General features: G+C 46.7%; 3 protein-coding genes across 3 annotated transcripts; 1 reads left to right on the top strand and 2 right to left on the bottom strand.

Moving 5' to 3' along the window:
* Positions 1–1,199: 1,199 nt before the first annotated feature.
* On the top strand, positions 1,200–4,825 carry LOC103643355 (30S ribosomal protein S5, chloroplastic-like). Its single transcript, NM_001319746.1, is given in 2 exon segments — positions 1,200–1,962; positions 4,317–4,825. Coding segments are annotated over 2 exon segments (963 nt in total). The 5' UTR covers positions 1,200–1,249; the 3' UTR covers positions 4,567–4,825.
* A 2,304-nt stretch (positions 4,826–7,129) lies between these two features.
* On the bottom strand, positions 7,130–17,112 carry LOC100285699 (uncharacterized). The gene has a single exon (XM_020546720.3). It carries the CDS (start codon positions 8,016–8,018, stop codon positions 7,410–7,412), a length of 609 nt encoding a protein of 202 aa, XP_020402309.1. The 5' UTR covers positions 8,019–17,112; the 3' UTR covers positions 7,130–7,409.
* Positions 17,113–17,349: 237 nt separating this feature from the next.
* On the bottom strand, positions 17,350–21,370 carry LOC100502258 (uncharacterized). The gene is made up of 4 exons (NM_001368234.1): positions 20,978–21,370; positions 18,984–19,129; positions 18,790–18,900; positions 17,350–18,046 (listed from the first exon to the last, which is right to left on the bottom strand). Exons 1-4 carry the CDS (start codon positions 21,288–21,290, stop codon positions 17,411–17,413), a joined length of 1,206 nt encoding a protein of 401 aa, NP_001355163.1. The 5' UTR covers positions 21,291–21,370; the 3' UTR covers positions 17,350–17,410.
* Positions 21,371–22,720: the final 1,350 nt, after the last annotated feature.

Genomic DNA, 22,720 nt, shown 5'->3' with positions numbered 1-22,720 from the left:
GAAATGGTAAATTTTAGTCCTACATGGAAAGTAGAAGCGGGATAAAGCCAACTTAAATAACTTGTCTCTTGTCATTCTTTGAGAGAAGGCATGAGTGGGAGGAAGCTAAAGACACATGGCTTGTGACTTGCAATGTGGCGACTGACGCTAATTATATCTCTATCTTTTGCCATTTTTTATAATAATCCAACTTTGCCTTACGTGACAAAGTTTAAAACTGAATCCATTAGAACGTGGAGATCATAATCGAGTCAATTTTCTACCTTTTTCATGTGGTTATCTTGATTCTAATCCCTATATATAACTAAGAGGGTGTTCTCATTGATAGGCTCGAGAAATAACCATTATACTATGAGTTAAGGTTTTAGACGAGGAAATTATCGGTGCTACACGATCTCAGGCTCCCCATCCCTAACGTTAAAATGATGACGACGATGGGGAGAGCCGTGTTTTCGAAACCTTGCTCCACTAAAGAATCTATATGGATTGGAACAAATCAGTTTTTATGGCAACGATCAGGTGACTGCTCGACGAGATGATCTACACTACATCATCTACGAGCTTCAACGATAGTGTGAGCTCATCTTTGATTAGGCTAGAGCAATCCTCGTTGTGAGTAATGATTAGTTTCTAGCTCGTTTTTTTGTTTAGATGCATTCAAAATAGATGCTCCCTCCATCCCAAAATATAATTTGTTTTAGACTAATCATATATTCATTAAGTAACATATGAATGTAATTTCTATGTATATCTATATTCATTATCATTTGAATGAATGTGGATGAAAAAAAGTGGGCTAGAAAGAACTATATTTATATTTTGGAACGGACGGACTACAATCTACTACATAGATATGCTTTTATTTGTCATGTATAGTTTATCCATTTTGGAAATTTGTCATGTATAGTTTACCGAAATGATGGAAATTTCGGGATTTTCGTTCCGTAATTGCAAACCTTGCCGTGGTCCGTGTGCAGCCTGGTCAGCGGCAGCTTGTATGGCCAGATGCAATTCAGGGAAACTGCCAAAAAGGCCCAATGGGATTCCCGTAGCCTTTCGGCATGGAGTCTGGGACGGGCCGATCCGTCCGGATAAAGTGGCCCATTAATGATCCAACAAGGCTGCCGCGTCTCCACACACTGGATAACGAAGGGATAAGCTGGGCAGCGGCCACTCCCATCCCCGCACTTCACCGGCCTCCTCCTCCTCCCCGTCCATCGCCGTCGCCGGGGCTTCCTACAACTTCAAAATGGCGGCTACCGCCACCGCCATGGCTATAGCAACTATCTCCCCCGCCGCTCCGATTCCATCCGCGCCCTTCCCATCCCTTCCCCTCCCCCTCGGCCTCCGCCTCCGCTCTCAACCCCTCCTCTTCGCTGCTTCCCGCCGCCGCTTCCTCCATGTTCCCAAAGCCGCCTCCTGGGACGAATCCGTCCCCGAGGATGGTGGAGATGCGGAGGAATCCGTTGCCGCTGGGGACGACGAGGACGAGGAGGAGAAGCAGCGGCCCGAGCCGGTGTCCTCCTCCGAGTTCCAGTTCGCGGCGCCACCCGAGGGCTACGTCGAGCCCGCGGCGTTTGACGAGCTACCGCCGGAGTCCCCAGAAGACGTGGCGGCGGCGTACGAATCTCTCTACGGGCCGGCCTTCAGCGGCGAGACATTGCTGGGGAACAATGTCTTTGAGGTCAAGGTGGTCGACCCCATCGACATGGACCGGGAGCAGCGCCCGAACGACGATTTCACCGAGCGCGTCGTGCAGGTCAACCGCGTCACCAAGGTCGTCAAGGGAGGGAGGCAGCTCTCCTACCGCGCAATCGTCGTCGTTGGCGACATGAAGGGCCACGTTGGTGTCGGCGTGGGAAAGGCCAAGGAGGTCACGGAGGCCATCACCAAGGCCGCCATGAACGGCCGGCGCAACCTTGTCACAGTGCCGCTAACTAAGTACTCCACATTCCCGCACAGGTCAGTGACTTTGTCCAGCACTACGTAAGATTCGCTTGTACTTGAATTGCTTCCAAGATGATTAGTCTACATCGAAATCTTGTGTTAGGTTGAATTTAGTGAGATGCTCTTGGTATTGACCAGTCAAGGTTAATTGTGCTTGCCAAATGATTGAAATAAAGTTGGTTTTAGACTTGCTTTCAATATATTACATTATTCTTCTACCTTGACTGAGGCCTAAGAAAAACATATAGTGAGCTGTTTTAAGAATGAGGCTAGTGGCTGCAAAATCAAGTCTCGTCCTTGTGGTACTATTCTTGACCTAGTGTTATTTTGAAGCTAACATGACTTTTGAAATTGTCCCTACTAGCACGATCCTATTTGACAGAGGCACTGAAGTGTCATGGTCTTTTATCTTTTGTTTGATCAAGTTTGATGGTAAACTCAATCCGAATTTTCCTTCACGAATTTGTAATTCTCTACATTGACAGCAAACTCCATGTTAGAAGGTAGACCCAATACTGTAGCTATGTCTCCTTTCTTGTGGTATGAATTTCCTGTTGTGTGGATAAGCCTATGGTAATTCACTTAGGCCCCGTTTGTTTCCCTTCATTTTGGAGGAATTGGAATCTAACTAATGGAGTAGACTATTTTCATTAGAATGTGACATTACACAACTTTCCAAAGTTTATATATAAGCCTATCTCAAATAATGAGGTGAGTGATGGAAATTGATTCTATAGATTTACATGTTTTTTTTTTCTAATGTACAACTTATAGCACACTCTTCTACTTGCTTCTCTATAGCATAAATGTAGTGTATAACTATCTCTCTCATGATTTAGGATAATATACAAATATATTACATATATCAATATATTAACTTAATTAGTTTGTGTCTAAATTATAATTATTAGAATGTAATTCAATTCCAACGAAACAAATGGGACCTTATTCGAATTAGCAAGGGGCAGGTCTGGTTCAAGTCAAGGGTATTCGATTGAATAGCCGTTATTTTTGCTAAACAACTAGTACTTCTTTATGTTGAACAATTTCAATTTATGATCAAGTCTATGAATCTATGATATAATGTTCAGTTCTGTGTTATTTATTATACAGTTAGTACTATGTGATGCTGCAATCAATTATACATGCAAAAAACCAGGCTTTAGGATGTAAGGAAAAGCATTTTTTAGCCTTTGAAATTTTGATGTGAGTGGTGTATATGTGTTTTGTAAGGACTCTTGCCCTTTTTCTTCTTAATATAGTGATACACAACTCTCCTGCATGTTTAATTTTTCTTTTTTGAATACCCATCCTCCAAATCCCAGGCCCGCCAATAGCATGCTGTCTTAATCATAATTATAGTGTCATGAAGGTTGCTTCCATTGGTGGCATTAGTTTTATATTAGCACATTTGTAGGGTTGGAACTAAAAAAATCGATCATTTTAATTTAGCTTAACACTTTAATGCAGAGAAATAAAGTTGAGGTTTATATAGTTCTTGCCTTTAACTTCCTTTCCTCCTGGTTATGGTGCATACATCATTGTTTTTAGACAATTTAGTGCACTGTTTTTGGTATTTTGTTCTGGTGGTACTAATTTGGGTCAGTTTTGACCTTTTTATGGCAACTATCTGATTTAGTTTCCTGAGCCGTGATTTTTTTTTTCAAGCATTACTTGTACTATTTGCAAGGTTGCATCAATTATATCTGCTCAAAGCATTACTTTTACAAGCTTTTGACACAAATACATTTGTGAGTAATCTAGAACCTATTTGGCAAATCAAATTCAGGCAAATGAATTCATTGGCTCAATTTTTCTGGTTTGTTTTTTCGGAAAAGGAGCTAGCCTGACACGAAAAACTAGAATATCCGGTCGAACAAAAGAGACTCTCATAATCCTGTTCAACTGTCAAATGGCTTAGAAGCTTGTACTTAAGTCAGTTGATGTTTGTAATTTAATAGGATCCCTCACTAAGTGTGCATTCTGGTTAAGAGTCCGTGACATAATTTGGCAAACATTTTACTCACCACTGAAGTCTGGACTCTGGAAGTGCTTTTAACCATTTTTATCTCTCTGGTAAATTGGCTCTAGGGTTTCGGCTCAACCGATTGCAGTTTTATGCCCCTTGACTTTACCATTTCCTTTTTTTATCTGTTTGGACACATTACTCTTACAGTTTCTATTCCCCTTGAATGTTTGCCATGTTATGAATTAGTGAATCCTCTGTGACCCCAAGCAATGATAGGATTTTTCCGGCTCCTTTTTATGGTGTAGATGGGTCTATATACAACTGTAAAAGATGATCATGTATTATTGATGTTATTGCGATCTGAACATTTTCTCTTGTTTTTTTGCTGCAATGCGAGCAGAGCTGATGCGGACTATGGAGCAGCCAAGGTGATGCTGAGGCCTGCTTGCCCTGGATCTGGTGTCATTGCTGGTGGAGCCGTGAGGGTTGTGCTGGAGATGGCTGGTGTTGAAAATGCTCTGGGCAAGCAGCTGCGCAGCAAGAACCCCCTGAACAACGCTCGAGCCACTATCAAGGCGACGCAGATGATGAAGCAGTTCAAGGATGTCGCTGAGGAGCGTGGTATTCCAATGGAGGAGCTGTGGAAATGATAAAAACAATTCGAAACCAAGACCCCCCCCCCCCCTTTGTAGCATTCTTTCTCCTGTCGCTGTATTTTTCTTAAGGTCTTCATTTTTCTGCTGTATCTATGGGATGAATCCCGCCTCACGGTTTCTTTTTTGCATCTCTCTTCTGAAATTCTGTGTGTGAGAATTTAGTCCATGAGATCTGACCCTATATGCTTGCTCTTCACTTCTGTACACTGCTACTGGTGGAAATTCAGACCAAAGAATGAACAGATTTAGCGCGAAAATGCATCTTGTCTGTACACACCGACTACCGCAAGAGATCCGCATCAAAAGAATGAACAGATTCAGCACAAATGTGTGTGTGCTCGTATACATTCCCTGTACATCTATCTAGCTTCTAGCCTCTCACGCTGCGCTGACCATCTGCTGGAACCGATCGACGCAGCATGGGATCCTCAGCACGCCTGGCTGACCATATCCGAACTGCTGCGCGTAGGGCTGGACAAAATGCTCGCGGCTCGTCGGCTCGCTCGGTTCGTGGCCAGCTCGGCTCGGCTCGGATCGGCTCGTTTGAATTTTTTCACGAGCTGAGCTGGCATCCTAGCTCGGTTTCTTAACGAGCCAGCTCGGTTTGTTAACGAGCCAGCTCGTGAGCTAAACGAGCTATCACATTTTAGCAAAACAAAACTATATACATATCATGTACGTAACAATTGATGAATATGTTATATGTATGTGTGGTGTATATAACCTATAAGTTAAACTAATGATTGATGAATTATGTATATGTATGAAATTGGTCTATGCGAATATAAGTGTGGGTTAAACTGCTGAACATGTGTGTGAATAGTGAATTGATGAGTGATGAGTGATGTTAATTTGGTGTTATATTGATGCGGTCTGTGAAACTATAAGTATAATTACTATTTTATGTTGTTAAATTAGCTTAAAATTAACTAGAAATTGATTATTATACACATATTATTTTTTTCTGCTCTGGCTCGCGAGCTAAACGAGCCAGCTCGAGCTCGTAAACGAGCTGAGCCGAGCTGACTCTGTGGCTCGCTACCTTAACGAGCCGAGCCGAGCCAGCTCGTTAGCTTAACGAGCCAGCTCGAGCTCAAACGAGCCGAGCCGAGCTGGCTCGATATCCAGCCCTAGCTGTGCGGCCATCTCCAGAATGGCTGCCATGTGCCATGCATGGATCCTTGAGCATCTCGACGTGCACCATGATCCTTTCCTCGCCGCCCCCCTTGTCGCCGACGAGCACCATGGGGACGTAGCCTCTCGGGATCCTCCCGTGATCGCCGGCCGACCAAGCTGCTAATAGGGCTTGCCGCCGGCGACGGCGCTGCGGCGGTCCTGGGGCTCCCGTTCACCGGTTTCTGCCACACTGCCGCCATCGCTGTTGTTGCCGACAGGATCGGAAATCTGCAGGTTAGTTGCTTGCGAGCGAGGAGGAGGGCAGATGCTGCTGGCCGACGGGCCGTGGGGTTTGGTTATATATGCATCGTCGGTTTTAAGTGGGGACCGGATCACCCCTCAGCGGAGCAGAGAGGACCATGGTTCGTACGCGAAACGGGGGGAGGGACGGTCCAACAGAATGTGGATTGTTGCGGTTGCGTCCTGGGCGATGTGGACACGTGGAAATGGTCTAATTGGGTGAACTTGTGGGCCCGGCCGATTTAATGGTCATGTTGCCCTGTCAAAGCATCTTGGAACACTACTGTAACGCGATGGGAAGTGATTTCATTAGCTTTAATCCATTTTAATCTATACTGGCTGCTTCTATAATATTTTGTCTATATAGACTATAGCTGCAGTAGTCCAAACAATTAGTTTTAATCCGAAACGAACAGTCTGTCCTAAATCTGTCCTAGCTCTTCTTCACGTGTTTGATTCATGTTTTAAACCTACTTCTCTAAAAAAGCTGGAACTAAATCAAAGAGGTTCAGCTTTTCTACTACTACTTAAAAACCAGATTTTTTATACAAATTTTAATAAGCTTAGTCTTTGGCTTTTGCTACTTATCTAAGTTTGATATATTAATAAAGAGTTATAATAGATAGAAATTAAAACAGAATTAAAATTAAATAAGTGTTATAATAAATAAAATACAAATAAAAATAAAATATGATTAAAATAATTAAGTATCAGAATAGACAAAAAATTAAAATATGTTTTAAATAAAAACTATATAGCAAGTGGAGTCATTTTTTATAAAAAATATCAGGAGCATGAATATAAAATTATTTTTAAAATTAGGCACATTGATTAAGAGATATAATTAAGTTTGTTTATAATAGACAATTCACATCAGTTTGATCCAAATAATTTTTAATCTTTTTACAGCAGATAACTCACAACAACGTTTTCATATCTTGTAGTTGAATCAAACACACCTTATAATATGAGTGATTATTGTTTTGGCCTTGTCAGGGTATATTCCTGCTGCGCAGAATACAAAATACTCCTATTGGCGCAGCGGGAGGTTATATCGGTGCGCTTTTACGAGAGCATGGATCTCCAACAGTTTTTAAAAAAATGAGGGCAAAATCATATTTTACCAACAGACCAAGATCAATTGAGCTAGGACAAACTCACATCCATCATAGGTTCGTTGATTTGAACGTAAAGAATTCAAACTTATTATGAGTTTATGACCGACGGTAGCGGTAGCACCAGCAGCACTGCAGCAGTATAGTAATCACTACTGTTCAATTTTCCAACGTATGTGCGGAGGCGCGGAGCTGAAGCAATTTTATACGATTGACCATACACACAGCGGCAGGCGAGCAGCGTGCATGGTAAAATCAAAACCAAGTCCGGTGACATCACGTCGAGGTACGGTTGAGGTCAGGCACTCAGGCCACCTGACGCGCCACTCCGGCGCGCGGAGGCGGAGCCGGACTAGCGGCCGGCACGGTGGCGTAGACGTCGAGCTCCAGCACCATGTGGTCCCGGGACTCCATCCTGGCCGTCCGCCACAGCACGTGGCCCGTAGCTCTCCGGAACGCGCCGGTGCCGCCGACCACCGCGAGCTCCCTGACGCCCGCCGAGACGTCGTCGCGGCCCACGATGACGACGGCGCTGCCGTTGTAGGCCCCGGCCGTGAGCGCCACGGTCATGGACACCGCCAGCACGGGCTCCGTGAGCGACGCCAGCATGTAGGTGCCCTGGGCGCGCCCGACGAGCCGCGACGACGACGCGCTGGGCCCGTCCGTCAGCGCGTCGTCGATCACCGTGGTGTCGCCGAAGTGGTAGCCGGGCATCGCCGGGTGCGCCGGCCCTGGGCCCTTGACGACCTGCACCGCCGTCTGCCCCGGGCCGCCCGTGATGTCGTGCATGTACAAGTGCAGGTGGATGAGGCGGCTGCGGCCCCCTGCGTGCGCTGCTGCCGCTGGCCCAGTGGCCATGGCGAGCGCCGCCACGAGAGAGACGAGGACGAGGAGTCGAGGCGCCGATTCAGCCATGGATAGAGAGAGAGAGAGAGAGAGAGAGAGAGAGAGAGAGAGAGAGAGAGAGAGAGAGAGAGAGAGAGAGAGAGAGAGAGAGAGAGAGAGAGAGAGAGAGAGAGAGAGAGAGCAAAGCTGTGGAATGACGGATGGCCGCCGTGGACAAGTTGCTCGGCTTCTGCGAGCGTCGTTAATTACTTATATAGGCTAGCCACCAGTAGCCACACCATGCATTAGCGCATGGTTCTGTTGAGTGACCGTCGTCGTCGTGTGCTTGCTTGCCTGCGACTCTGACATTGCCAGTCAGAGCAAGAACGGCTTGCTGGTACTGGTACGTGTCAACTACGCTACGCTAGCTACAACTACAAGAACTAACATAGTAACATGCGTGCACGCCGCCGTCTAGAATGTCTCTCGATCAGAAAGGCTGGGCTGGGCCTGTGGGCCAGCTACCAACACGTTCTGAAAAGTGGCAGCCTCTGCATGCACACATGGTGCTGTGTTATAATACAAGCATGCATGTGTTCGCGTGTAAGACATTCATATGGCCAGGGACGTCAAACTGAGCGCTTGTTTGCTCGGCGGGGAAGCCACTCTCTTTTTTTTTTTGAAAGGAAGGGGCAAAAGGCTTGCCGCTCCATTCTATATTAGATGAGAAAGGAAACAAAGGGGTACAACAGACTCGAAGTAATTGAAAGGAAGAAGAAGCGAAACAAAATCAAAAGAACTAGAAAGAAATCAAAAAGGAAAAAACAGGGAACAAACAAAAAAGCCACTAGATAAAACCTAACAAGGCCTCAGCTACTAGCATTGCCCATGATGACCAGAACAACTTGATCTACACCCCTATGCTGGCCTTGAAAGATTCTGGAATTTCTTTCCAGCCATAAATTCCACCAGAAATGAATCAGTAGACCGTCGAAGTCTCTTCTTACCTGTCTGCTACAAAGACTGCGCAGGTCCGTCCACCAATCATACAAGGAAGTGCCCCTGGGAAGCCCAGTCAGGAAAGGAAGGTTGGCCCGAGACAAAACTTTGTTCCACACCTCACTACTAAAGGGGCAATCCTTGCATAAGTGCATAATTGTTTCTGGGGCTGAGTTGCAGAGACAGCATATTGGGTTACAAGGCCAACCTCTTTTTTGAAGGTTATCAGCAGTCAGTATTCTCTTATTGTCGGGGACCATAATTAGGGGTATCCCCAAGACTCATAATCTCAGCTGGTAACTCCCATCAGCACAAAGCTGCAAAGGCCTGATGGGTGCGATTAAGCCAAGGCTCGGTCCACTCAAGGGACACGACCTCGCCTCGCCCGAGCCCAGCCTCGGGCAAGGGCAGCCGACCCCGGAAGATTCACGTCTCGCCCGAGGACCCCCTCAAGCGACGGACACACCTTCAGCTCGCCCGAGGCCCAGTCTTCGCCAAGAAGCAACCTTGGCCAGATCGCCACACCGACCGACCGAATCGCAGGAGCATTTAATGCAAGGATGGCCTGACACCTTATCCTGTCACGCGCCCTTCAGTCGACAGAGCCGAAAGTGGCCGCAGTCACTTCGCCGCTCCACTGACCGGCCTGACAAGAAGACAGCACCGCCTGCGTCGCTCCGACTGCTGTGCCACTCGACAGAGTGAGGCTGACAGCAGCCAAGTCCGGCCTCGGGCGCCATAGGAAACTCCGCCTCGCCCGACCCCAAGGCTCGGACTCGGGCTCGGCCCCGGAAGACGACGAACTCCGCCTCGCCCGACCCCAGGGCTCAGACTCGGGCTCGGCCCCGGAAGACGACGAACTCCGCCTCGCCCGACCCCAGGGCTCAGACTCGGGCTCGGCCCCGGAAGACGACGAACTCCGCCTCGCCCGACCCCAGGGCTCAGCCTTGACCTCGGACGACAGTCTCCGCCTCGCCCGACTCGGGGCTCGGACACGACCTCGACCTCAGAAGACCGACTCGACCCCGACCTCGGAGGAGCCTCCGCCTCGACCGACCCAGGGCTCGGACCGACCACGTCACAGGAGGGGCCATCATTACCCTATCCCTAGCTAGCTCAGGCTACGGGTAACAGGACCGGCGTCCCATCTGGCTCGCCTCGGTAAACAGATAATGATGGCGCCCCGCGTGCTCCATGACGACGACGGCTCTCAGCCCCCTACGGAAGCAAAGAGACGTCAGCAAGGACTCGACAGCCCCGACAGCTATCCTTCCGCAAGGCTCCAACGCTCCTCCGACGGCCACGACATCACATGAACAGGGTGCTAAAACCTCTCTGGCTGCCACGACGGCATGTACTTAGGGCACTAGCTCCTCTCTGCTAGACACGATGGCGCACTGCTACACCTCCTATTGTACACCTGGACCCTCTCCTTACGCCTATAAAAGGAAGGTCCAGGGCTCTCTTATGAGAAGGTTGGCCGCGCAGGAGGACGGGACGGCGCGTAGGGTCCCTCGCTCTCCCCCCTCCACGCGGACGCTTGTAACCCCCTACTGCAAGCGCACCCGACCTAGGCGCAGGACAACACAGAGGTCGCGGGTTTCCCCTTTTCTCCCTCTCTCCTACCCCCCTTCGTGCTCCGTCTCGCGCCGACCCATCTGGGCTGGGACACGCGGCGACAATTTACTCATCGGTCCAGGGACCCCCCGGGGTCGAAACGCCGACACTTATGAAGTAGCGTCCAAGCAAAAAAACGACACTTCGGTTCCACTTTAGCCTTCCAAATGGGGCAGAGATTCATTCTGCTGAAATTGGATGCGAACTGTATTTTGTATGCACTGCTAGCACTGTACTGCCCATCTGTCGTCCATCTCCAAGAAATGTTGTCCTCTAACCCGTTGAGCTCTTGCATGCTACCAATGGCCTGCCAAAGGGAGGCGAACTCACTAAACTCCCCCTCACCTGTGAATGGGGAGCATAATCGAATCCAATTGTTGTTAGCGAGCGCTTTGGCGACCGTGATGTTCTTCCTCTTTGCCTTCTTGAACAGAGAGGGCGCAATATTCCTAGGGGCTTGGCCTTGGATCCAACTAGAATTCCATAATTCAGCTCTCTTTCCATTGCCTACCATAACAGTTGTGGAGGCATTGAAGAGGTCTTCATCAGTTTTGTCACACGGAAGTCCCATGGCAGTCCACGCCCTGTCTTTGCTCTTCCATCGTAGCCACAACCATCTTAGTCTTAACCCCCTCGCGAAACGATCAAGGTCTAGGATTCCAAGACCCCCCTTGTTCTTTGGAAGGCATGTAGTGGGCCAATTGACGAGGCAGTGTCCCCCGCTGCAAGCTTGTGGGTTGCTACCTCTCCAAAGGAAGTTTCTTCTTATTTTGTCAATTGTTTGCAGCAGCCATTTTTGAGGTGGAAAGACCGTTAGATGGTAGATTGGCTGTGCGGATAGCACCGCTTTTACAAGTGTTTCTCTTCCAGCTTTGGACAACAGCTTTCCTTTCTAGCCAGCCAACCTGTTGTTAATTTTTTCAATAAGAGGTTGAAGATCGATCCTCTTCACATTCTTGTAGTGAAGGGGCAGCCCAAGGTACTTCTCGGGAAGGTTAGAGTATTTGCCTAGAAACACCTCCTTAAGTGCCGGCCATGATGATGTTGGGTACCGAATTGGGAAAATTTCTGTTTTGTCATAGTTGATCTTTAGCCCTGAACATCCCTCGAACGCATTGAGAATCTCTTTCAGCACCTCCAAGTCCGATTTGTCAGCTTTAATGAACACTCCCGCATCATCCGCGTAGAGGGAGCATCGAAGCTTAGCCCCTCTAGGCAGAACCTGTCCAAGCAGTCCCTTGTCAGCAGCTTTCTCAATCATTCGATGTAATGGGTCCATTGCTAAAATGAAAAGGAAGGGGGATAGCGGGTCTCCTTGTTGCACCCCACGCCTGTGTTTGATCGCGTTTGAACGCTGTCCGTTGATAATTATTCTTGAGGATGATGATCTCAGAATATCCGCTACCCAATTGCGCCATTTTAGGGAGAACCCACAGGCCCTTAACACATCTAGAAGATATGCCCAATTTAGGGTGTCGAAGGCTTTAGAGATGTCCAGCTTGACGAAGAGAGCTGGATTACCCTTTCTATGCAAATTCATAATCACCCTTTGCACATATAGAAAATTGTCGTGAATTGACCGGTTCTAGATGAAGTCGTTCTGAGCATTGGAGATAATTTCGTTCATTCTTGGAGCCAGCCTATTTGTCATGATTTTTGTTATAATTTTCATGAAGCTATTGATCAGGCTTATCGGCCTAAATCTATCAATTCTGTCCGCGTTTTCCCCCTTCGGTATGAGGATGATGTTTGCTTCATTGACCAGATGCAGGCTTTTGGATCTATGAAGGAAAAAGTCATTTATTGCCATGGAGAGGTCATTTTTGATCAGCTCGAAGCAGCTTTTGTAGAACAGCCCAATGAACCCGTCCGGCCTAGGGCCTTTTCAGATTGAAGCCCCATCACAACATTCTTGATTTCACTGTCATCAATCAAGTTGTCCAGCTCAGATAACTCAAAAGGGATGTACCCCAGATGGTCCCATCGGACAACACTGCTCCTCCTACCTGTCGTGCCTAGCACCTGGCTAAAGTGATGCTGTACCTCGTTCATTTGTCTTCCTGACTCGTCAGCAGTGTGCCATCTCTCATTAACGATCTGATTAAATTTTTCCGTCTTCTGTTATTGGCTGCCAGGTGAAAGAACTTAGTGTTAGCATCTCCCAACCGCATCCATGTGAGCCTGGAGTGTTGTCTTGCGCGTGCCCTCTGCGCGGAGGCCATATCAAGAATCTTGGTTTTAAGAGTCCTCCTGAAATCCAATTCTTCAAAGGATAGTTGTCTAATCTCTTGCGCTTTTTCCAGGAGAGTGAGGATGATCTGAATGATGGCCATCTGCACTTTGAAGTTGCCAACAGTGTTGCGCCTCCAGACCAAAAGAGCCTTGGCTGTGTGAGACATCCTTATATGAAGCCAAAGGATGGCATCATCAGTATTTACTGTAGAGTTCCATGCTTGATTGACAACCTCGTTGAACCCCTCAATCTGAGGCCAAAAAGATTCGAATCTGAACCCATGGTATAAGGAACCCAAAGAGTGGCTTTGCATTAGAAGAGGGCAGTGGTCCGACGTCATGGTGCACATGGAGTGTAGGTCAGCCGAGGGGAATAGGTCATGCCACTCTGTTGTCGCAAAGAATCTGTCAATCTTAGTCATGGTAGGGTTAAGTTGTTCATTTGACCAGGTGAATGCTCTATCGGTGAGCTCTAGCTCTAAGAGGTGCAGGTCATCAATTGTGTTATTAAATTGTCTCATAACTCTTCTGTTGATTGACCCTTTGTTTTTCCCTTGCTCTCCTGATCATGTTGAAGTCACCTAGTAATACCCATTCTGGTTTGACCACGGTTTGGATGTTACGGAGTTCAGAAAGGAAAATCATTTTTTTCATTGTCCAGCTGGGGCCCGTAAACCCCCGTGAGGTCCCAAACCTCCGCTTCTGATCTAGAGCTGATCCTGACTGATAGAGAATATGCTGCTGAACATGGTAAGAGAGCCATGTCAAAGAAATCTGAATCAGCGGCGATAAGGATGCCGCCCGAGGCGCCCAGAGAAGGCAAGTGAAAAGATTGATTAGCAAGCTTGGCGCCTACAGTTTCCTTTAATAAAACATTTGTCCAATTCGAAATCTTTGTCTCCTGAAGGCAAACAATGGAAGCTCCGGTGGACAGAATTGTATGCCTAACGCTTTCTCTCTTCGCGTGGTCATTTAGCCCTCGAACATTCCAAGAAAAAATAGCACACTTTGGATTCATAAGGTAAAAACAACCACTCCACTTGAGACATTATGCTGCCACCACACGTAGATCAGCAGGGGAGCCTGCTGTAACAAACTAACACACAGTCCGGCCCCAAACGACAACCTGAAAGTATAGAGATACAAAGGCATGTTGTGAACGCCAGCAGAGATACAACCGAGAGAGGAGGGAATGGATCCGCTCCGAGAGAGTCTGACCATCTGAGAACACATTGATCATCAAAGACACCACCAACCGGTCCAGACAGAGCAGCTCAGTGCTCCCCCACCTCGACTGTTTTGAAGGCCAGCATCACCTTTCTCCCCTTCTTTTTATTCTTCGCTGTCTTCACCTTGTCTTGATTTAACAGCTCCATGATTGCATCCATTTGCTTCTTGGAGAGCGGCTTTGTGAGAAGACTTGCCATATGCTCAAATGACTCATCAAAGTTAGTACAGTTTGAAGAACTAGAGCAGTCAACTTTTTTAGCTGTCGAATTGTTAAGTTTGGCAAGTATGATTTCCTGGGCCTTGGATATTGCATCCCGGTTACGCCCGGTCTTAATGCATTTCTTTGCAGCCAGCCTAACACTTGATCTTCTAGTGATAGATTGCTTCTGAGGTTTTAACGGGTGTGATTGCGGTGGGGAAGGGATCAAAGGTGGCTCTGGCGGCTTGGTTATTATCGCTATGAAGTCTATCGGTTTGGTGCTGTCTGTCGGATGGTACTCTGATCCGGGGGAAGGTGAAGCACTCATGACTTCCTGATTGTCAATTACGGTCGGATCGTGGGTGGCTGAGACACCTATCAGACCGCCCAGATCGGCAGCAGGCATGATGAAGTCTATGGCTCGATCATCACTCACAAGTTGTGACTCTGAAAGCATAGTCTGTTGGCCAGATAAGCTATTGGTCAGCCAAGCAGAGTTCGGTTCAACGCTAGGGCCACTCTCCAGGACACTGTCTAAGCAAATGGGAGGTGGACACTCAGTCGGATGGGCAGCTGGGGCAGTGTTCGGTAAAGTTGTACTCAGATTGATCATGCCAACGCCGGGGGAACAAACAGGCACACTGTCTAAGCTTTTTGTGGATTGTGGTGAAAACATTAGCAAGATCAACTGTATTGTTTACCTTGTGCGTGGTGGCAGTAGGGCCGTGCAACGAAGCCTGGATGTCAGCGGCCATCGAACCGGGTCTGTCTCCAACATTTTCAGATGACCCATGGCACTCCACCTGCGGCCAAACAGCGGTAACAACGGGGTCTGCAAAAGAGACAGAACTGACCTTCCCCTTGGGCACCCAGCGCGAGGACGACATCATCCCCAGACCATGGCGACGAAAGGGCGTTGAGTGCCCATTCCTGTCGTTGGAGCTGTAGCAGTCATCCATTCCCCCCTGCATCGCGACGAACGCGCCCAACCAGAGAGGCTACGACGTCGACGGTTGCCGCTGCGTCTGTCGCGGTGGAAATCCCCATTATCATCATCATGACCCCAGTCACGGCGCACCATCTCTCTTCCTCTGAAAGCTTCAGCACGTTCTCTTTTTTCGCCCACTGTGTCCGGGGCGCCATAGCTCCACACAAACTCCCTACGCTGCTTACGATTAGGCGGTCCCCCTGGATCCCCTCCCACGGAGGAATGAGAGATCCTCCACCACCTCAATGTGGTTGCGGAGAGTGTAGACATGTCCAGCTTTCAGATCAGCAGGAGCATCGTGTTGGGCACCAACAAGAGTTAAGGGCGTGCTGACTGGTGGAAGTTCTCTGTCTGGCTCTAAAACCGTTAGCATGACCTCTTTAGGAATGTCACAAGGGTCAGAGCACTAGGCCCAGAGATCAAAAGACCGAGTACGCTCCCTACGCCTTGTGCGCTCTTGCACATAGTGGATTGCGCAGCTCTTGCCCAAAGCCTTTGAAGCCACATCTTCCCCCCAACAGTGCACCGGGATCCCTTCGACATGGACTTTAACTCTAAATTCAAAGTTTGTCTTCCTAGCATAGTTGTCCTCCGACCAATCACCAAAGTGGAAAATTCGGCCACGAAACGAGACTGATCTCCTATCCAACGCCCACTGCTTCGACCTTGGGTCCGAGAAGATAATAAAGAATTGCTCCGGAAAGTGCTTGACTAGTTGATACTGACCGTGATGTAGATTGAACTTCTCCCTCAGCATATCTCCTGCGGATAGAGTATCTACTTCATGGTTGTTGCCATCAAAGGAGCAAACCACAGCCTTGTCGATCAACTCGTCCCTCCGGCGACGAAAGGAGCCGGTCGCCGAGACCGCACAGAAGACGTGAGTCGGCCTTCCCTGAGGATCACCAGGGTAGCGAGCCTCCATATCGTGACCTTCCCGAACAGCCTGAAGGTAGGACTTCTTGTGTAATAGAGGCGGCTGACCAAGTGAAAACTCCTGTGGATGGTCCTGGTACTTATGGAGGCAGTCGGACGTTGGCAACAACTTCTGGTAGGTGGAGCTCCTTGATGACTGTTCGGCTGGTTGAGGAATGCAGCGAGCAGCTTTGAATGTTCCCTGGCAACCTTTTTTGCTGCAAGTCCACGCCCGGTGCCCGGATTGCAAGCACCGCCAACAGCATGTAGGGACCGAGCACTGGAAAGCAAGATGTTCTGGTGAGAGGCAGTTGTAGCATTTACCCTTGAGCTTCAATTTGAAAAGACTGGTGCCCTTCACGTCCAATTGATGATTTTGTGGAGCTCTCTCAGGATACTTTAAGATCTTGCGCCACTAGAACCGTGGTCGGACAACTGACCAGCCATCTTCATTGACATCGGGAGCGGCAGGGGATGGTTGTCCACTCAAGCACGGCGCAGCAGAGAGCCCTCCAGCATGCCGAGGGGATAGAACACTACCCGAATTCAAAGCCCCATCCGCAAAGCAGGAGAAGTGGTAGCCCGACGAGTAGACTGCATCCCTCTCGAGCTTGTCAGACGCCAGGATACGCGGCATCAAAGTCGGACAGAGAGGATCTTCAAGTGACGTCTGCGCCGAGCACTTTTCTGTACCGGATCTTGACAATGGAACCGTCCTGGGTGTTGAATCGGGGCCACCGCCTTCCGTGACCGACCATTACAGGTCCGGTTGAGGAGATGGATCACCAATGTCGCAGAGGGGAAGATCTTGGACGCACTTGTAGGGATCCTCACTGCAAAGCGAGTGAGAAGCTTGGAAGTTGCTCCGCGAACTTACCGGATCCAGAGGAACATGGTACGTCGGGGTGCCAAGCTCCGGATCCGCCGCGCTGGGGACCGACCCGAGACCGCCGCGAGGGGAAGCGCGATCCCGGAGGAGGAGAGTGCCCCCCTCACCAGGATGGGGGGGGAAGAACGGTGAGTGGCGGCGCCGTTCGCCCCCATCCGTCCGAGCTTCTCAATGCTCTCCTATACACTGATGCAAGTAGACTAGAAGAGTAATAGTCATTCTCTTCTTCCACCTAGCAACAGCTCTAAGAGCTCTCCACCACCACCCTCATAGTAGGGCATTCTGACTAAAAGGCTGTCAGTGAAGCAAAATAACCGATCACTGTCAGACGCTAGCTTCCATGACGCCCTTTAGGAAGTTAGGAGATGCTACTGCCTAAGAGTATATACAAAAAGAGGGCCATTGCATGACTATTACACATCAAGGGTAGTCTCTGGACCATGATCGATCAGATCTTCAGAGACTGAGCTGATAGTCAGAACAAGCCCGAAGTGGTCGCTGGGCAAGACAGGCAACACCAGCTGACGAATCTCCCGGCGAGCCTTCTTCTCCTTGACGTACGTGACGCGCGGTATGGCTTCCTCCCCGACCATCTCGACGCTCTCGACCTTGAAATCCGGCAGCTTGCACACGAACCGGTCCAGCCGCTTCTGCAGCTTACGGTTACCCGTCAGCATGGCGTTGGCCTTCGTGTCGTAGGTCCAGCCATCTTCGCCGGGCTTCAGCTCAGCCCAGGCGTCGACCCACCCCCCGTTTTCTGGGAGCGGGAAGGGCCCGTCTCCTTCGTCGTCCCAGTTCATGTCCCCACAGAGTATTGCGTTGCGGAAGGCTCCCAGAGTTTTCAAAGACTCGCTTGCCTGAGCTACTCTTTCCTTGCTGAACATCTGGTCCCACGTCGGAGGTCCGGGGCATGGGCTCTCCAGGTGGCTTGTAGCCAGCACCAGCTCGATCGAACCTCCAACGGTCACATCGGCTACGCACAGCTCCCGTCCCATCTTTGAGTTCAAGAATGGTTTGCGGTCAAACGACTTCACCGGCAACCTGCTCATCTGGATTTGTTTGTGACAAAGTAGATCAGGATATATGCAGTCCTCATCAAATCGAGAACAGCAAAAACGCATAAGAAATGGCATTTCTCGGCGTGCAAAGTTCAGGCGCCAAAGACAAAAAAAAAATCACAGGGAGTAAAAATGCCTCAACATGTAAAAGACAGCATATGCAGATGTTGCTGTCAATACTATGTAGAGAAGCAGGCATGAGTATCCTTTGCTGCATGCCTGAAAAGCAGTGAGCTGTACAGTAGCACCAGCTTATCCATACGGAGTACAGATGGACATGAGCGCATAAAACAATATGAGGATAGCTAAGCTTTCTAACATCCTGAAGGGATAGGGATAGAGTTTACCTCACATTTTTATTAAAATCTAGGTACATCTAATAATATTCTGAAATCCGAATTGTGAAAAAGGAATTTAGCTCAGATGAAGAAACAGGTTGAGGTAGTGACTAAGCCTTCAAAATGGCGACTAAATCCAGTATTAAACCATGAAATGAATTCTATGCATCGAACAAAACATAAGTACATAACCCTAGCCCCCATGTTATAAAAAAAACTAAAAAAAGAGAAGTTATATGAAACAGTGTTCAAAAACTTGACAGGAAACTTCGACAAACTTGTAGACTCTAAGCAGTTGTAATAGAGCATCACATGCCTAAAGTGGTTAATGGTTTATCCCTGCATGCAGTAGTATGGTATTTCCATGACAGTCTCAGTTTGAGAAATGTTCTGTACCTGCATGCAGTAGTATGATCTTTCCATGGCCATCTTATGCGGCAAGGAGCATTTGTATGCTTGCCACCAGTCTGATTTCTCGAAAAGCAGGTAAATGTTTGGAGTGATCTCCTGCAGTTGCACAAGGCCACAAATGAATATCTGAAACCCAAGTATAAGAGGAAAATAAGTAATGCATAGTTTCAATGAAGGACCTGGAAGCATATGAGATCTGGGCTGTGATGCTGGATAAGATCTCCAATAGCATTCATCCTTCTAATCAGTTCCAATTCCTCTCGGAACCATACATTGTATGTCATTATTTTGACAGTCTTATTATCCGAATGATTATTTGAATTCCCTGTTGAAGTCATTTAATCATCACTCATCAGTGTGACGATAACATACAATCAGGAATTAGGATAGTATATTTGGACATATACAGAATATAAACCGAGCTTATAGCATGTATGAGTCTGTTTGCAATTTCTTACTTTTTATCGAAATGATATGATAAACCTCTTTTTATTATATCAGTTCATGCAATGATGCAAAGAACAAAAACGGCGCGATGACATAAATGTTTCATAAAATAAATAATGTAGCCATGATAGAAAACCATATTAGCATCAAGCTGAAATATAGCCATGAACACAATGGAAAAACAATAACTAATTGTCGGTCAATAGAATAGTGCATCAAGATCTCTCATCAGCGAACATTTGTACCATTATCACCATCAGTTAGTAGATAAGCAATGATAAAATCAATGCCTTATTAAGGACCAATTAAAGCTTGATAAGTTTTGGATTTCAACTTCTAAAAGAAAACAGATATAAGCTATGATGTTGCAAGTGTCAGATCAAATACTATGTAAAATATAGGTGAGCTAAATCCATGCACAATGCGACAATAATATAGGGCACAATTTTTGCCGGTAACTAGCTTCGAGAGATGAGGATGATGGCATGTGTAAGACTGTTATGGGTTTACAGAAAAGGTAGAACATGGTAAAAAATGTATATGTTCAAAAAACATGCAAATAACTTGTAACTCATAACTGATTAAAATGCAGCATATCAAGACAAAAAAATTATAAATGTGTATCCAACTATAGTGGAGCCTAAGAGCATCTCCAAGAGTACCCAATAAAGTCTCTCAATCTAGGATTTGGCAAAATTGGAAAAAAAAATCTCCAACAACCACCTCCCAATCTTTTGGCACTTGGAAAACTTCCCCTCTCAGGGCTGATTTGGTGGATAGGGATCACGAGAGGATCCATGGGAGAGCAGTTTTTTTCAATCTTGCCAAGAGATAGATTGGGAATGAGCTTTGGACACTCTTAGAGATGCTCTAATTAGCGGTTGTTAACATGTGACTAACATTTCTGCCCGTCCCTACTTTCTCCATTTATTGGCAAAATCTTACCGAGGGGATTTAGGATTCAGGAACAATATAAACCAAATCTATGTTTCAAACTTACCCTCAGAAACCAACGAATAAGGCCCTGTTTATTTACCCTCAAGATTATATAATCCAGCTTAAATAAGTTAAGAGGCAAACAAACAACACATGTTATTAGGTGGATTATATAATCTAGATACCTAGATTATGATAATCCATAAGCAGGGCATTAGTTTCTTATATAATCTATAAGATGGACTATGTAATCATGGAAGGAAACAAACAGGGCCATAGTATCTATGGCTTCCAAAAAAATTAACCTTTGTTAAGATGCAGGGAAAGACTACTTACTATAGACCCAAAAGTCCGACCCTTCCTCGGACCCGCGCAAGTGGGACCATAGGCTGCCCTTTAAAGAAACAAAATAACCTAACTACCTAGATATGGAGACCATATTGGACAATGTAATAAAATAAAAATTAGTATTATAGCAAGCCTATCATGTGCTTACGAAACCTTTGTGGTCGATGCATCCGTGAAGAATATAAATTTTCACTTATCCCATGTATCATCGAAGCTGACTAGCTGAGGTGGAAGTGAGTAAATCTAAAATTGCGACCTAATTGGATTGCTTATGTATATACACCAGATTTAAAGTGCTCGCCGAAGGCTGGAGAGCGTAGAATATGTTCCCGAGTATTATAATGCCACGAGGAAGCATTCTTGGCGCATCCACCACCAACGTTAACCGAAAAAAATCAAATATTTAATCTGCGAAAAAAGGAATGGGAAACCCCTAAAAAACCTTTCTTGGCGGCGCGTGCCTTCTCATCTCCCTCCACCGCGCCAACACCCAGCTTGTCAACGGCGCGCACCTGAACGGCCTCCGACGACACCGCGCGTTTCCGCGTCGCCGCGCGCCGCTGGAGCGGGAGAAACGAGGTGTCGGCGAACGCACCGAAATCCAGCGGGTCCTCGGCGCAGTCCCACGACAATAAACGGAGGTTGGTAGCGGAGGACATGGCTCGGTAGTGCGACGTGGTGACTGTTGGGAGGAGGGGGAGGAGGTGGTGGGAAGGTTTGAGCGCGTCCAAACTGCGGAGAAGCGAGAAATCCATCCGAATCTCCGAATTTCGTAGCCAGTTTTGGTCCGGTCGAGTGGAGTCCCGCAGAATTGTACGAGAATCTCTGATTAGGTGCGGATGCCCGTGCGTTGCAACGGGAAGATAAAATATCACAATAACTCATGTACAAATATGGTATAATATTATAAAAAAAGATTACAAATGTGTTATAATGTTTAGGAAAGAAAACAAAGTCACTGCCTGTGCATTCACTGGGACCTGAAAACATTAGGTGGACTAACCTCTCCACAGGACGAAAAGGCAATATAGTTGCAATTGCAAGCACACAAAAAAGTGGTCTGCACAAGAAAGTGTATATCATGGCAGATGTTCTTCGAACTTGAAAAATAATACACGAGAAAAAGAAGACATGAAAAATATGTAGTTCTACACGCATATTGTTGATGCACCATCGGTATTGCACGAATCAACTTGTCTTACAATTTCTAATAATAGTCAAATATGTCGACAACCGTACATTAATCTAATCTTTTTTAGCGATACTGATAAGTCGTTGTTGTATGTTTGGAGGGATAGCATAGCGGCATGAATTCCCCTCGTAACTTAATAGATCAATTACAAAGTTCCTTCGAAGAATCTTTGTATCCTACACACAAAGACATAAGAGAACAATACGTCAAATTGATATTATGTAACTGAAATGTATGTTTGAACATGAACCAAACGTACTCCACTCACCCTATTAAATTTCATTCGTCTACCACTCCCCCACATGACCATAGCTTGTAGAACGAAGTAGCTTGTATTAACCCTACAGAATAATGTTTGGCCAACTATATTATATACAATGGTTATCATAGAAAAAATTTAAACTGTTGAGAACATGGTATTAAGAAAATACCCTTTTAAGTCCAATGGAAGACCAGACCGAATTGTATGTTCCCACTTAAAAATATCATGTGCCCATCCAGAACGTTTCTTATTGTAGGCAATCTTATATTTCTTAGAGGCCATGATAATTGCTTCTGCAAACCTCTTGTATGGCATGTGTTTACACCAATCTTCAGTGGGTGTAAAGTCCATAAAAGTTACGTGCTTTTTACCATGATCGATTATGAAAAGTGCGTAGCATCCGTTGAATTTCCATGGCATAAGAACCTATAAAATACCAGTCATTAGGATTGCAACGAAGTGCCTTTTATAAATACATTCGAAATGAACACATACTTACATATTTACAACCAGTGATATAATAGTTCAATGAAGGCCAACAGTCGAGTGTTTTGGCTAACTCTTCTGCTGTAGGATGCTGTAGGATCCTGATGGTACTTTGCAAGTTTACCAAAACCAACCATTCTCTAGATAAATATATATACATGTCCACATTAGGATTATATGTATAGATACAATATATTACTACATTATTGATTGGAAACAAACTTACCCAGAAGCGCATGTCCATA

This window comes from Zea mays, chromosome 1, assembly GCF_902167145.1.
Source record: "Zea mays cultivar B73 chromosome 1, Zm-B73-REFERENCE-NAM-5.0, whole genome shotgun sequence".
Taxonomy (NCBI): Eukaryota; Viridiplantae; Streptophyta; class Magnoliopsida; order Poales; family Poaceae; genus Zea; species Zea mays.
The sequence above is the reverse complement of the archived record's forward strand: the minus strand, read 5'-3'. Positions and strand labels throughout refer to the sequence as shown.

Bases quoted from the DNA above. Each gene is read 5' to 3' on its own strand.
- LOC100502258 (NM_001368234.1), bottom strand. From the start codon at position 21,290: ATGGATTTCTCGCTTCTCCGCAGTTTGGACGCGCTCAAACCTTCCCAC. The intron at 18,901-18,983 runs GTCCTTCATTGA...GTGCAACTGCAG, and splicing joins CAGATCTCATATGCTTCCAG to GAGATCACTCCAAACATTTA. The intron at 18,047-18,789 runs GTACAGAACATT...AAACAAATCCAG, and splicing joins GATCATACTACTGCATGCAG to ATGAGCAGGTTGCCGGTGAA.
- LOC100285699 (XM_020546720.3), bottom strand. From the start codon at position 8,018: ATGGCTGAATCGGCGCCTCGACTCCTCGTCCTCGTCTCTCTCGTGGCG.